Here is a 15,506-nt window from a genome sequence, read left to right as displayed (position 1 = left end):
AAGAAGGCATTAAAAAAAATTCAGAGTCAAATTGAGATGATTATGGCTGCAACAGAGATGAACGGAAGGAAGTGAGAAGAGTTTTGCATGTAGGCAAGATGAACTGAGGGATGACACAGGTGGGCGTCTCAGAAGGACCATCTCTCCTGCGTGCGAGGATCCACAGAGAGGGAAGGGGACTCTGACGGGGTCTGGCTGCTGCTGTCTTCTCCATTCAAACTCATTCTACACACCGGACATGTGTCATGCTGCATGGCCAAACAACAAAATGGACACATTAGCTGACACCAGTATCGAGGGAGAGTTTTAACAGCAGATCTGGTCTGTTATAGTCCCATTTTACTAACCCATCAGACTTTTCTTTTTTTTGGTGCCCTAATCTCATGTGACACATCCACACTGAAGATCAAGAGAAATGCAAACAATATTTTCAGTTACATTTTTATCTATCTGAGCGATGTTGTGTTAAGTATACATGAGGAATCCGTATTAGTCATATACGAGGTTACTCTCTCACTTTAGCACAAGACATTTATGAGTCTGTCAGGACTTGTGGCAGACTTGTTGGTGATAATGATTTTAATGCTTAAAAGTGTTGCAAAGCTTTTTGTTCAGTTTTATGTGGTATTTTTGGGCTAGATTGGCAGAACTATTAGTCACTGGCGAGCAACTGCAGGATACAAACCAAACCAACTCCGTTTTATGTAAACACATGCCTGATGAAATCCTCACAGAGTTTTAAAATCACTCCACTTAATTTAGCTGAAGTGCCATTAAATTTTAGCTTCCAAGTACTTAAACACTTCACTTCAAAACAGTAACCTTGAATTAGGGGAAAAAAACTACACTTAACTCCATAGAATTATTAAATATAGTATACTTATAGTATAAATTTTGAGTTTGATTTTAATGCTTTGCAAAAAAGTAAAGGTAAACTTTTACGAACTACAAGTTGATGGTTCAAAAAAGTTGACAAAAAATGTCTCTTGCCTTTTTATTTTTAACTTCACTGACAGCAAGTAGAGCAGCCGCTAACTACTTTATTGTAAAGGACGTTGTATATGATGTATACAGTTAGGAACTGGGAAGAATAGCTTTCCCTCCAACGATAGTGCTGCAGTCAAATATCTAAATCTACTGCAGTGTTTCTCCTACTGTTATATTAGGGGAGAACCCCACCATAATTTTATTTAACAGCTTGATATAGGTTACTTATTGTGACTCACCATTTCCAGCCAAGGTACTATACAGTCTGAGTGAAAGAAGTGGTTACAGGGTAGCTGTCTCACTGGCTCGCCCACTGTGAAGTCCTCTTTGCACACCGGACATTCCATACAGCAGTCTACAGGAGTGGAGATGGTAACTTGTTTTAATCTTTTACCATATTAGATTGTTTTTTGTTTTTTTTTAAGTAGGATTCCTTAAATTTGTAGCATAGCTGTATTGTTCAAAAAGCAGACACTGTGTTTGCATGATTAAAAGTCATGGCGCAGAGAAAACCACGGTGATGATTTTAGGACATAAAGAAAAAGAGCTTTATAATAACCAGTCACAGCAGAGTGGTAAAATAGGACAGCATGTAGAAGTGGAGAAGAATCATGTAGGAGTGTGATTAGAGAGATGAGCAAGATATTAAGTAATTTATGGAACAAGCTGTTGATACTGTCAAGGTAAATGGGCATTTTCTCCTGAACAGACAGTTTCAGAGAATTTTTCAAACATGCAACAGCATACATTAATTCCTTGTTTTTCAAGGTTGTTGTTTAGATCATACTGGTTTTATTTCTGATTTGTGCTTCCTTTAGGTTCATTTTTATTGTATAGCACTTTGGCCAACCTTGTTTTTAAGATATACAGTATTTAAATTAATGAAGATTTAATTAAAGACTGTACAGTGTGGCATATGTGACTTCCAAATAATTCCTTTTAAACCATCACAGATTTGGTATTTGCTATTTTTGTCTTTAATAAATAAAAGATATAAGAGTGGTGGTGGGGCTAATGTCATAACACTAACAACCTGTCCACACATATGCATTTCGAGTTGAGTCAGACTCCAAATTTTCTCCAAATTACTGAGTACTCGGTGAAGATGCAGCATACGGTAACAACAGCTTTAAAGATGCACTACCAAATTTTGGAGGATTTCTGTGTGAAACCCCTATCAATGGCTAATTAGGCATCCAACTATCCAACACACAGCCAGTAAATGACTGTCTTATCTCTTGCTCTGTCCCCCTCTCTCTTTCTTTTCCTCTCTGATAATGTTTTCTTGTGTGTGGTTTTTTTTCCCAGAATCAGTGCCATGAATGTTTGAAGCATGCCGGTGTGTTTATATCTACTCGCTAGCACGTGACACGATGCATAAAGCGAAAGTTGGCTGCAATGTCGCACAATGGTCCGGAAGAAAAAGTCGCATAGCACAGGTTCTCAGCCTCAAGACGCTGCTAGGGAGCAACGGCTCCAGAAATGCACACAATGGATCCCTGTGCCATCAAACAAGTCCAGAACACAAAATTTGAAGGTTGCAAGGTTTTGAAATGCATCTTTAACAGATCAGAAAATTACTCCCCACCCCCTGCAAAAAAAAAACAAAAAAAAAACAACAAAAAACTAGTCATGACTTTAAATGGAAACTTAAGCCAAGGCATAGCTACAGTTTTTACTTTAAGGGTGTAGCAAAGGCAAAACAGGAATGAAATGTGACCGACCTGCTTGTTCCTGAGAAATATTGACAGTTGGGAGAGAAGAGATCTTCTCTTTCTCTGCTGGAGGAGGTCCTGTGTTCTCCAACTGTCCTAGTAACTACACAACCACACAAATGCACATAAATTCAAGAATAAAAAGATTTTAAAAAATAAAATAAAAATACACTGGCTTAGTGAGGAGTTCACCTGTGTTATCACTGCGTCTAACCCTCCCTGTCCCCATGCATAATCCCCCGGGTTAGAATGCAGCATCCCTGTCCTGGAAGAGACGCAAAGAAGCCAACGTTGATGGGGGGGGAAAAAAAAAAAAAAAAAAAGTTTAGGTGTCATTAACACTTATGTTACAGCAGTGTCAATTTACCATGATAGGGGAGGCGAGCCAGGGACTCCAGAGTTGGCAAAGAGACCAGCGAGAAACTGTTGTACAATTCTGAAACAGAAAACATGAAAAGTTAAAGCTGCAACAAAATCCTACAAAAGCTTGTACTATATCCTTGATGTCCAAACACTACAGCGGCTGTATTACAGTTACAAAAAGTTTTTCTCCTCAAAGAGCTTCAAAAGCAGTGCATATCTGCACAAGCCACACTGAGTCAAGCAAAATTAATAGGCCTACTTCTGTAACATTTAATAACAAGGTTATTACATGCAAAATTCCTGTACATAATTTCAAAACGTTGTCCTCTCTGGTGTTTCCTGCTTTAAAACATAACTTGTGGCGTCATATATTATCCTGTGTTTTCCCAACTGCTGGACCTCTTTTTTTTTCTATTGATACACAAACAAAAGAAAGCTGAAGTCTAGCCTTATGTAAACAACTTCCGGGTATTTTGGAATCAGTTATGCCATACATGATATGGAGTTTGCACATGGCTGACATGACTGTGCTGGCATGCGGTTTGCATCATAAACAGACCACTTGCACATTTTTAGCAAATCAGAGCACCAAGCAGTTTTTTTAAAAGCTTCTGCTACCAATAGTCATAGACTGGAGTTGTCATGATCAAGCAACTTCGTCTGAGCCACAGCATGTTGCAACAGAGTGAAAGAAGCATGAGAGCATAAATTGCTTTGTCGTTATAAGAGAGAGAATCCATCAAGACTAAGGACAAAACGCTGAATCAGCCAAATTACCCTTCCACAGCAGGTGAGCGATCTGGCCTACTGCTGCCTCTGGACCGGTATCTCCTCTGAGTGTGCAGACGAGGAGGACGTCCGAGTCCCCATGGTTCCCCGGCTCCTAATAGCCCCCCCATAGTCCCTCCTAGACCTGCAGGGACAGATCCCCCGATCGGTCCACCTCCTAACCCTCCCAGATCACCGAATCCCCCAAGGCGTCCTCCAGGGAGCCGAGGTTCTGAGTCAGGGGTGTCACTGTCTGTTGTGAATGGCCGCTCCAGTAACAAGAGGTGCCATAGCTACAGGGATGTTTAGAGGGGAGAAAACAAGAAATGATAGAAAAACAACAAGCAAAGAGCAGGGGGTAAAAAAAAAAAAAAAAGTGGGAGGAGAAAACAAAGAAAGACACATATTTAGTTATTTCTAAATTATTTCTATCAGGCTTCTTTATCCCACATTCCTTCCTCTGCTTCCAAAAACCTTTCAGCTCAGATCCAGTCGTACCTCTGCAAACTGTGTGGCTGTGTCATCTATCCCATTTGCGCCACCCTCTAGGAGACTGAGGGAAACAACGCATAAGGGGACAAAAGACGCATTATTAGCAATATGTAGTGAACCCCTCCACATGTGTCCCACATTAGTGTAAGTCTTGAACAAGACTGCATCATGAGTATTATGAGTAAGCTGTAAGATGCAGCGTCAATATTGTTCTTGCTCCAGACAAACACTAAAAGGCTTTAATGTCACGTGCTGTCTGGAAATGTGATGCAAATTGTTAAAGTCTCTTACCTGGAGTCTTCTGTTACTTCCTCTATGAAACCTGAATCACATCTTGGACAGATGTATTCCTGGAAGGAGTAACGACAAAGACTGAGAAGTATTCAAACAGGTTCACATAAGGGGAGTGGATATTTCTACAAAGACAATCACAGAAAATGCTGCTGTATTTATAGATTCATTTTCTGTTTATTTCATGCAAACTGTTAAGAATATTTTAGCACAACTTGAGAGGAATTTAAAAAAATAAAATAAAAATCTGATCAAATTAAAGTTGCAGGGCTTATGTGTTTCTTACCACCTGAAAACTGTCATAATACCCTACAAGTTAATCATGAAAACATTAAAGATCCTTTCCAGACTGACTTATCAACAAAAGAGCATATAAAGTAATAGATATCAGACACATATGTGTGAAGGCTGGTGTTTTATGAATGTCACCAAGGAGGTAGAGCTGGTCTACCAACCACACCTAAAGCGCTGCATTTTAAAATCTGTGACAGAACAAGGAAAACATGACTGCCAGTTTATGCAATTATGTTGTCTTGTCAATGAAATTCAGGGCCTCTTGGCAATGAAAACATGATTTAATTGGAGTCATTTAATATACAGAGAAAGTTGGGAGAGATGCCAGCCATCTACCTGTGTCAATGCATTTGCTAGGGAAAAAATGAGTCACAAAATTATCAGTTTATAACATTTAATCTAATTGAAGCTTTTGAAAATAATACAAACTACTTGCATGCTTAAACTCATGACGAGTTAACAAATTCTATTAGCATGATTTACACAGGTTTGGGGATCTGAAACTAATTTCATGCTCAAAATTGGTTAAGAAATCCCATGGTAAGCAAAAACAAGCTATAACAGTTTATATTTCTGTTTAATAAATGGATACTAAAAGATGTGACTAAAAGATGATCTTCGAAATAGACTGAGGTAGTGTTATGCAATAATATGGGGGTCTTGCAGTCATTTGGCTTTGACAAAACATTTCATTGGACTCGTGTTTTCATGTTTCCAAGACAAGCAAACCAATCTATAGTTAGTGACATATAGACAAAGCTTCAAATGACAATAACAACAGTAACTATCTCATGTTTTTTTCTTGAGAGCCAATTATCCAAAAAAAAAAAAAAATTTCATTTTAGTTCCTTTTATGGCACTATATATGTAAAATCAGCTATGCAAGTCTGGCAGCCACTTATTTTGCTGCAAACTTGACAAATTGTGTCCTTCAAGTTGTTGGACTGTTGTTTTTCATTTGGGTTAAAAACAATATTAATCTACGGCTGCACTGATGCATTTCAAAGAAAATCCCTGATGTCAAGAGAATCTCATCTAAATGCAAGTGGCTGCACCTGGAGGTGTAAATTGGTGGCAGAACAGAAGAAAGGGTGTAAGACAACGTGATTAAATGCGACATTTCTGCTAGCTTCCACCAGCCTTTTTACACAACTATATGAAAAAAAAACTATGGCTGTGACAACAAAAAACAATTGGGTTGATGTACTCATGAGCTCTGTGGTTAATAGGTAAAGAAGTTCATATTCATTTTTTAAACTTTAATTGTTAAAAAGGTAAAAGCTTCTTTTCATTTAGGTATGTCAGGAAAAAGCCCCCTTTTGAGTGTGTATGTTTTATCCATCCAAAGTAATTAAAGTAAAAGATATCTCTCATAAAGAACAGGAAAACAGCAAACCAAACACAATATGGTGTAACAGTTCAGGTTTGACAATGACATAAAAGATTTCTTCATGATAACAAAAACGTGTGTTTTCCATGATGACCAGCTAAATCAATCAATCAATATATTAGCTCTTTGTAAAACCACGTAAACACACACATACATATTACATACATATATATATACACATTATATATATATATATATATATATATATATATATATATATATATATATATATATATATATATATATACACACACACACACAACTTCCTCAATCATAACATTGGATGTAGATATTTCAATTATAATGTCAAAATTATACAAATTTGTTGGAGATAAAATATTAACATAAAAAGTTATGTTTCCGTGTATTTAGAAGATAAAACGAAGGCTTCCTCCAGCAAAGTAAGGTCTGTTAAGATTTCGGTCATGTTTGTTTCTAGACAGTCACTTACTCCTTATGTTGATTTCAAAACAGAAACTAAACACGGCGAGTGTAAATATCCCCGAATAATCCCCTACTCGTCCTGTCAATAGTATGTTTGAACAGAAATGAAAACTGAAAACAAAAGCAGCCAAGTGTCAGCCCTCCTCTTATTTATATGACTTTTTGATAGAATTGTTGAAACACATCTTTCTAGGTTGTTTGTTGTTTTCTGTAACAATAAACCTAGACCAAAACCTTAAAAAAAAACCGCCTTGACAATACCGTGTTACACCTGCCTACCCAACAAAACCCGTCAGCGTTTGCTCTAAAATCTGTTTGCAAAAGAAAACATTTGTCTGAGTTTATCTGGTGAGTAAAAGGCAACAAACGCTGCTAGCTGCTAACACGCTAGCGGCGGGTTAGCTGTAGCAAGCAGGCGAAACAAACCCATAATTTCCGGAAGACAAGCTTGTCAGCTGCATGTCCTGTACAAGATTTTGTGATTGATGATACACGATCATTAGACTTACCGGGAGTTTGGGATTTACTTCTCCCTTACAACAGTGACAGAAAAACCGATGCGGGGGAACAGCCGCAGCCTCCGCCATCTTCCCCAGAGCAGCACAAACACTGACGTCGGTCCTCCACAGACTGAAGGCAGCTGTCCGCTTCCGGACCGACATGCACCGCGGCGCTGCCGAGCGGACAGCGGAAGTGTTTGTGTTGACATCGGGGATCCGCATGTGGAAAGTTTCTCTGTGTGTGTGTGGCGTGCACAAAGAAAAGATTTGCGTCAGTGTGGAAATCAGTCTGTCAGAAAGGTTTGTGGGAAGAAAAGATCTGGTGATTTCGTGAGACAATATTGTCATGTTTATCATATTAAAACGTTGTCATGAAGTTAGCTAGGAAGCTTGCGGTTGAGCGTCTTGAATATTAAACTAATTCACGTGTGTTTGAGTTTATGCAATTTGTTTGTACAATTTTTTCCTCGGGACCTACAGCCATTCATTTAATTCAGGTGTGTTAAAGAAGGGTTGCCTCTAAAACATGCAGGGCAGTGGGCCCTGAGGACTGTATGAAACGCTGGCTTATACCAACATGATAGCTGTCTAGAAAGCCAAATAACATATTTAAAACAATAAATGAATGGTCATTTTCCTTTATTAGATTGTTATACAAAGGACCCACTATTACATATATGTGACTGACCAAAATATGGAAACTTCTAGCTAATTTGACAAGCATTTTGTGACTAACTCAAAATTTCATGATTTCCAGTATTATAAAATACTCCCATCTGTGAAGTATGGTGGTGGTAGTATCACATGGTGGGCCTTTTTGCTGTATATGTATTAATGTGTAGGTGACTTGCCATTCTTGGCTAAACAACAATATATGAGACATGCCAGAACAAATGTCCACACACTGAATCTTAAGAGGAAAGTTGTTTTCAGCAAGAAAAAAAACCCCAAGCTCACAACTTTCTACACCAAAGAAGGGTTGTTGGTGGTTTAGACTTTCCCAAGCCCAGTCCAAATCTTAATCTTGAAGTTACTGGTGTGAGCCCTTATCAAGCTTTGTCTAGTTGCCAAATGTCTTTTCAGAATATTTTTTCTTATAAACAGATGGTGTAAGTCGTAGTTTGCACATCATGACTGCAGAAGTCCACATTCAACATAATGAAAAACAAAAATATTCCTTTTGGTGTTTGCATTACTGAAATTACACGGTTACTATTTATTATCTTTTGCCATGTGATATGTCAAAATTATTATTGTGTAATATTCTGCTTCCTGATATCTATTAGGAGACAGAATACAAGAAGCAGATTATGTTCAAAAGGATATTGAGCAAAGTTTTTACTATGATGTGATGCAAAGTGTCTCAAACTGTGTGTATCAAATATGATATGTTTGGCTTCACAGGATTAAAACAATAACAACAAAAAACTCCTGAGCATTGTTTTAATGATACTTGCGTAGATGTGGATGCTGATTATGGTCTGATGTAAATTCTGTATGTTTCTGCTTGTGTGTTCATGCAGATGACAACCCAGGAGGTTCGCCTGTGTGGTCTTCTACTTCGCGAGCATTTTGGGGAGGTGGTGGAGAAAGTGGGAACACACTTACTCAGAAATGGAGCTCAAAATTTAAGAACCATTGTTAATGAGACTGGTATCTCGGTTGATCTGGTAGGCTGAGTTCCTTTTTTTTCTTTTTCAAATTCATGTTTAATGAGCTGCAGTTTTGTTCTGATGACATCAAGCTGGCTATTTTGTTTATTTAGACCCCCTGGCAATGCAGAATACACACTGTCAAATTCACATAGAAAATGCAATGCATTCTTTATGTTTGTTTGGTCATAATAAAAGTTTCCTTTGCTTTTTATTTTCTTATTCTTGCACAGATTCTTTTTCAGAGTTTTTAAACAGTAAGAGTCGCACAACATAAACCATTAGTTAATACTCCCCAATCCTTCTTTCTCTTTTAATCCAGGTAAAGAAGTCTCTGTGTGTGCTTGTGCAGCATGGGGCTTGTTCATTCACCTCGGGTCGGAAAGGACCCGGGAGCCCCACAGAGTATCGGGCTTGCTGTCATCGAATCCTCAGAATTCTGCGTTACCCACGTTACATCTACACTGCCAAAACTCTGTACGGTGACACGGGGGAACTAATCATAGAGGAGTTGCTACAGAGGGGCTACATGACGATGAGCAGCATGGTTAAGACAGTCGCAGACCGTCTCACACAAAACATGGAGGGTAAGTTTTCCTTTTTGCCAAAGACTGTTAAAAGAAGTGTGGATATTTTACATGGTTTTCTGAAATTACATTTTGAAGCCTGACTTTGGGTTTTCCTGCTTTTACAGTAACCATGCGTAAAAGTTTGTATGGAAAACTTGCACAATAAAGAACTGTAAAACATTTAGATACTCGTTCTTTAAACAATAATATCATTTAGTGCAAAAAGCACACTACTGTGTTCACTGTGGATGATTGCGTTGGGAAAGAGCCGTAATCGTCATTACTTATGTGGGTTATGTGGAATTTCAACAAAATGTAAAAAAAACAAAAAAAAACAAAACAATTTAACAGCAAGTCTGTATTTTATCATCATAGAGGGACACAGCGTGGATTATAATGAAGTGTCCTCTGCCTTTTCCAAACTGGTGGAGACACATTTTCTTCAGCGCTGCCCTCCATCAGGGGGAGCAGAAACAACAGAAAGCAAAGCAGCCAGTGCTGCCCCTGCTACTCCTGCAGCCAGTGTCACCCTGCCCACACCGGAGAGCTTCCCTGACTGCTACAAGGTACCTCATGTGACACTTGTGGGGCGGGGTAAACGCCAGCTTGCCAGTGAGGATGGCGAGGAACAAAGAAGTGCAAAAAGAGCTAGAATGGATTCAGAGGTTAGAAAACATTGTACAATCTTACTTTGAATATATTTCATGCAAAATTGCAGTTTTCCTTTCATTTAACAAATAGCTTCTAACTAACCCAACCTTGTATCTCTCTACATGTATCTTATGTTTTCTCTTCTTCAGAAACATGGTGATGAGGGGGTCTATTGGCAGGTGAATTTTGAGCGGTTCCATCTGTACTTCCGAGACCAGGCAATCATCAGCGCTGTGGCTAACAAGCTGGATCAGGTTGGGTTTCCACACAAAAGTTGAAAATACAACATATTTTTCAAAGAAAGAGATGATTGATTTATGTTTAAAAGGCATATGGTCTAGAAACAAAGGAGTATTGTAAGAGTAAATAGCAGAAATAACAGTTTAACTTAATTTCTTCTCTATTTTCTTTGCTAGAACAAATAAACAAACATAACGGTTCTTTATGATTTTAACAATTCACAACTCAGACCAGCAGTGAAATAGTGAGGACCATGTTGAGGATGAGTGAGGTGACGACTTCACCCAAAGCCACATGCACAAAGCCCCTCTCAGCCAATGAGATCTTCAGGTCCTTCCCAGCAAGTTACAACGTTGCCAGACAGATCTTGGACCAGTACCTCACTCTGCTGGTGGATGACCCAGTATGTTCCTCTTGAGGCACACATTATGCTGTCTGATTCCTAATTACACAAATTGCTTAAATCATCTTTCTGTTGTCATTTGTTAGATGGAGTTTGTGGGGAAGGCTGGTGAAAGTGGAGGAGGAATGTATGTTGTCAGTATCCTTCATTTATTTTTCAACCTTTAAAGGTGCCAAGAAGCTTCTTTCACACAACACACTTATTTAACCAACATATGCCAATGAACAGCTGCTTTTCTGAACTCATGACTCAGACCTACACAGAGCATTAGCCAACCTGGCACGAGCCACACTTGAGTCTGTAGTACAGGAGAGGTAAGTCGGTGTGTTTTAACTGTATGTACATACTCCTGCGTCATCACCTGGAGCTCATTATTGAGTCATCCACATCTAATCTGTCATCAGATTTGGCTCCAGATCTGCTCGTATCTTTCGTCTACTGTTACGAAAACATCATCTGGAGCAGAAGCAGGTGGAAGATTTTGCCATGATTCCAGCTAAAGAGGCGAAAGACATGCTGTACACATTGCTTTCGCAGAACCTGGTCCAGTTGCAGGTATGCATGATGGATTGGGAATGGTTTTAAAGTGATGCAGTAGTTTTTAGTTCAGTTGAAAGTTTTCACTGTGCAAACTGACAGCGTAGAAAAGAACTAAATTAGCCATGATTCTTTCTTGCTTAAACACACAATAGATCAAGACTTGTATGACTTTAGTCTCAGTTTTGACATTTACCACCACAAGCTCCAGCCTTGAAGGGGGTTATGAGAGCAACAAACCTACTTTGAAAACTTAAAACTTTTAGGTTTGATATCTTTGTAAATAAAAACAATTGGTAAATTTGAATTATTTGAGTCATGAATTTCTGAAGTGAACATCAAAACACTTTAATATCTCTGAATAACTGTTATATTTTCTCCAGGAAATCCCCAAGACACCAGACTATGCTCCCTCTCGCACATTCTATCTTTATACTGTCAATCAACTCCCCACCGCCAGAATGCTGCTACAGAACTGTTACAAGGTGAACCATTAACCACTGTAACCTTTGGAGCTTTTTATGGGCTTCTAATGTGTGAATCCTTTTGATAATGGTTTTGCCTTCAGTCACATATTGTCTCTGTACATTTTTTCTTTCTAGACGGTAGCCAACCTCATAGATCGACGCCTTTTTGAGAGCAAAGAAAGCAAGTGGGTCTTTTGATAAAACTGCATTTCAAACACTATGCAATAGAGGAATCAGTTGTTCGCTTTCGTTTGGTTTACAGGCGTCTTCTGGAGAAATCCCAGCGAATTGAAGCCATTCTGGCATCTCTGCAGGCCAGCGGCGCTGAGCCTGAACAACTGACTGAGGTCGAGGAGATGATCACTGCTCCCGAGAAGCAACAGCTGGATAGCTTGAGGCTTCATGTTAACAAGTAGGATGACTAAACTAAAACTTACTCCTTGTCAAGATAAAGAGGTATCTCAGCAGTTTCTTGATGTTATTGATTTGATCATTTTTTTCTTTTCTCCAGGTTAGATTCAGCAGAAAACCAAGTAGATGAGACCATTTTTCTTCTTGAGTCCTACATCAGCTCCACTGCAACATCTGCAAGTTGAGTCAGACTTGGGGGGGACATCACTATTCACTTGTAGTGTTCTTGACACTTTTCTCTTTTTTCATGATTGCTGTCAAAACTGTTTTGAAGTTTTTAGCTAAGATTATTTATAGTTTGGGGTAAAATTTCAATAGACTTTGTTTTTGCATTTTAATGGCACACATTATCAATAAATGAACAGAACAAGAATACTTTTTTATTTTTACTTGTTTTATTCCCCCCCCCCCCCCCTTCAAAGAAAAAAAAAAAAAATCAAAACAATTCCGATTGGGCCAAGTGACTGAAATATAAAACCGAGGAAAAGTCTGCAAGTTAAATATTAGAACTGTGGTTTAATACACTTAGGTTTTCCTGAAAGTTAAAAACAAACAAACATACAAGAGATTATTTACATTAGTGCCCCCGACCCTGGAAATATTGGGTAGTGCATTTCTGTTGGACCCTGATGATGCTTTCTTTGGTCATTGAGATCTTTGCATCTGTGTCTTAAGCTCCATCCTGGGACCCCCCTCTATGCCTGGTGGGAGGCTGCCTCCACTCATCTGGTGGTTTATGCAGCAGATGACTGCTTTCATTGGAACAAAATATGGGTTCAGTCCTCATGGTTTTCTTCCTCTCCTCTGTGTTTACGTGTGAAGAATCCAAGCTGACAAAAGATAACTCAGATTATTATAATATCCTTAATACATTCTTTATTTCTATATGTATTAAGTCTGAATTTAAATTTTGTAGAATACCTTCCATAGTATGAAAATAATGAGGGCCAGTAGCAGCAAACCTCCTATGATGCTACCAATCAGAATCCAGAGCGATATGGGAATGGCTCTACCCTTCAGCACCTCCAGAACAGTCTAGAGAAAGGAGAGATGCAGAGAATTATTAGAGCAAGTTATATATTTTTTCTGTGCTGCACAGAACATTTCTGTATTCTTACCTCCCCCCAGACTGTTCCTGTGCCTAGTGTGATAAGATTAGTCTCCTGAGCTGTGACGGCATAGGCACTTATTATCCTCACTGACTTATATTTGGCCTACAAACGGAGACAAAAGGGTGATGAACAAAGTTTGGCTCACTGAGCCATTACATAATCATCTGCATGCTGCTCTATAACTCACTTTTCTGAAGAAATCGTCATGAACTCTGCGGCTGACTCGAACGATGGCATCCTGGCCAAGCTGCTTGATCTGACATACAACCTCTGTGCACCAGGACCTGCTGCAGTTCTGCACATACACACAAGTCATATTAGCATCTATGCAAGTCCTGTGTAGTGTGCATATTCTGTGGTAAAGATGCCTCACCAGTATTTCATCCTGCATCATGTCTTCAGGATGAAGGGGGCGTACATCTCTCTGTCTGGCCTTCAGCTGGGCTGCATCACTTAGAACTCTGCAGTTCACTCCTGTTGCCTGTGGGCCAATTTAAAAAATGTCATCTCTCTATGAGCAATTAAAATAAAACTGCACATGAGGCCTACTCACATTGTTTGAGGAGACATCAGTGACAGTCATAAAGACTGTGTCCTCTGCAGCCACAGAGGGCAGATACACCCGCAGCTCCAGATTACTCACAGAGTAACAGCCAAGATTCTGCAGCTGCAAACACAAACAGCTTTACATCTTGCCTTTTGTCCTTAAGAGTGATGACCCACTAGTGTTTCTGTGGAAACTTTTTAAAGCCCTTTATTAATCGATCATTACAGTTTGTCTTGAGCCATCTTTTATGTCCTTACATTCTGCCACAAACTGGAAATATCTAAAATAACTGATGACAATAAGCCAAGATAAAAGAAATAACATCTATAAGGCATATTGATATAGTTTGTACAATTCTTATGAAAGATTGGTTTAGTTCTGGAATAACTATCTTAACTATTTAACATAGTATGAATCCTCTAGGATGAGCTTTCATGTAATGTCTTTAATACACTTCAGGTATAGTTCCAGTGGCTTTGTGAAGGAAATTGCAAAGCTGTTTTTCGGTTGTTGGCTGCTTTGTTGTTACATTTTTTTTTTTTTTTTTTTTTTTTGATCTCTGCTGCAGTAAAGTAAGATTTCTCAAAACTTTAAAAGATTACAAGGAAGTCCATGGATGTAACATAGAAATAAATGTGCTTGTGGCTCAAGACTTTTTGCACAGTTGTGTATTTATACCCTGATGTGTGTGTAGAATTCTGGTCCAATTGCTTCTGACACTGTCCGTGTGGGATGGACCTCATAGCGGTTCAGATTAGAGTAACTACAGGGAAAACAAGAGAAAAAGAGCAGCTTCTTAATAACTCTACCAAATGTTTTTTTTTTTTTTTTTTTTTTAAATGCAGCTCATGTTGTAAACACACACCTGCTAACAAACAAATCTGGCTCATACTGAACAAAACTCTGCAGCTGAACACTGTTGTCCTCCAAAGTGTCCTCTCTCTCCACACTGTCGCTGTAAGACAAAGAGAAGGGTGACATAAACTCAGCTTATCAATAAAAAAAAGGACAAATGGTAGAATCAATTTTTATTTCTATTATGTAAAACTTTTTGATATGGCTGTGAGTCAAAAACCTGTTGGCACTGAGCTTCATTTCCACTTGTCTGCGGAGAGACATGCAGCTGAACTCAAACTCCAACATAAAGTTAACCTGCAACGGCATAGAAGAGCCTGCTGAAGGGACACATTTCACCTTGAAGGAGAGAGAGCGGTGGGTGGACTGAGTTAAGAGAGTACCTTCGAATGAGAGCGAAACACTGGATAGCTGACATTACATGAGTGGTTGTTCGAGTCAAGTGCTGTACACTCTATCTTAAAGTGGGCATCACCCTATGATGACAGAAAAGAAAACATCATTAGGCTTATTAAGAATTGTTACATACAAGTGATAAAGCAGGATTTTGGGGGGAGATGAGTGTGGTTTACCCTGATGCTAAGGCTGGAGAAGTGGAGATTGCGGGAATAGTTCAGCGTCAGGCTGGTGTTGTAGGCGTTTTCCAGTCTGTTCTGAAGCTGCACTTCCACCGCCAGACGCCTACGAGGGCTGCGAATCACATAAGGCTTCTGTCTGTAGAGGAAGCACAGACTCGCTCTGATCAAACAACTGAGTAGATGTTTTGTTTTATTACTTCAGAGACAAAAGCAAATAAATAGAAGAAATGTCTCAGATCT

General features: G+C 39.0%; 3 protein-coding genes across 3 annotated transcripts in view; 1 reads left to right on the top strand and 2 right to left on the bottom strand.

Annotated features, from left to right (window-relative positions):
- Positions 1–108: 108 nt before the first annotated feature.
- On the bottom strand, positions 109–7,406 carry rnf115a (ring finger protein 115a; the record flags this gene model as incomplete). The annotated part of the gene is made up of 9 exons (XM_079240973.1): positions 109–248; positions 1,227–1,342; positions 2,712–2,805; positions 2,895–2,967; positions 3,070–3,138; positions 3,843–4,126; positions 4,332–4,386; positions 4,617–4,675; positions 7,254–7,406. The coding sequence occupies 9 exons, from the start codon at positions 7,404–7,406 to the stop codon at positions 129–131; spliced, it is 1,023 nt and encodes a 340-aa protein (XP_079097099.1). The 3' UTR covers positions 109–128.
- Positions 7,407–7,437: 31 nt separating this feature from the next.
- On the top strand, positions 7,438–12,625 carry polr3c (polymerase (RNA) III (DNA directed) polypeptide C). Its single transcript, XM_079240848.1, has 13 exons — positions 7,438–7,544; positions 8,768–8,914; positions 9,219–9,483; positions 9,841–10,130; positions 10,266–10,370; positions 10,586–10,759; positions 10,846–10,897; positions 11,013–11,073; positions 11,164–11,314; positions 11,680–11,781; positions 11,899–11,948; positions 12,026–12,175; positions 12,275–12,625. The coding sequence occupies exons 2-13, from the start codon at positions 8,768–8,770 to the stop codon at positions 12,357–12,359; spliced, it is 1,632 nt and encodes a 543-aa protein (XP_079096974.1). The 5' UTR covers positions 7,438–7,544; the 3' UTR covers positions 12,360–12,625.
- Positions 12,626–12,635: 10 nt separating this feature from the next.
- itga10 (integrin, alpha 10) overlaps positions 12,636–15,506 on the bottom strand; it is a 39,711-nt gene continuing 36,840 nt past the window's right edge. Inside the window, exons 20-30 of the mRNA XM_079240847.1 lie at positions 15,261–15,402; positions 15,072–15,164; positions 14,909–14,985; positions 14,699–14,788; positions 14,512–14,596; positions 13,840–13,953; positions 13,660–13,767; positions 13,474–13,581; positions 13,293–13,388; positions 13,096–13,209; positions 12,636–13,004 (exon numbers count right to left, since the gene is read on the bottom strand). Of these exons, the coding sequence (XP_079096973.1) occupies positions 12,951–13,004; positions 13,096–13,209; positions 13,293–13,388; positions 13,474–13,581; positions 13,660–13,767; positions 13,840–13,953; positions 14,512–14,596; positions 14,699–14,788; positions 14,909–14,985; positions 15,072–15,164; positions 15,261–15,402 (1,081 nt within the window). The 3' untranslated portion in view covers positions 12,636–12,950. The remainder of the gene's footprint in view (positions 13,005–13,095; positions 13,210–13,292; positions 13,389–13,473; positions 13,582–13,659; positions 13,768–13,839; positions 13,954–14,511; positions 14,597–14,698; positions 14,789–14,908; positions 14,986–15,071; positions 15,165–15,260; positions 15,403–15,506) is intronic.

Source organism: Telmatherina bonti, assembly GCF_933228915.1.
Source record: "Telmatherina bonti genome assembly, chromosome: 5".
Classification (NCBI taxonomy): Eukaryota; Metazoa; Chordata; class Actinopteri; order Atheriniformes; family Telmatherinidae; genus Telmatherina; species Telmatherina bonti.
The sequence above is the reverse complement of the archived record's forward strand: the minus strand, read 5'-3'. Positions and strand labels throughout refer to the sequence as shown.

Bases quoted from the DNA above. Each gene is read 5' to 3' on its own strand.
- polr3c (XM_079240848.1), top strand. From the start codon at position 8,768: ATGACAACCCAGGAGGTTCGCCTGTGTGGTCTTCTACTTCGCGAGCAT. The intron at 10,131-10,265 runs GTTAGAAAACAT...TCTCTTCTTCAG, and splicing joins GAGCTAGAATGGATTCAGAG to AAACATGGTGATGAGGGGGT. The intron at 11,074-11,163 runs GTAAGTCGGTGT...ATCTGTCATCAG, and splicing joins GAGTCTGTAGTACAGGAGAG to ATTTGGCTCCAGATCTGCTC.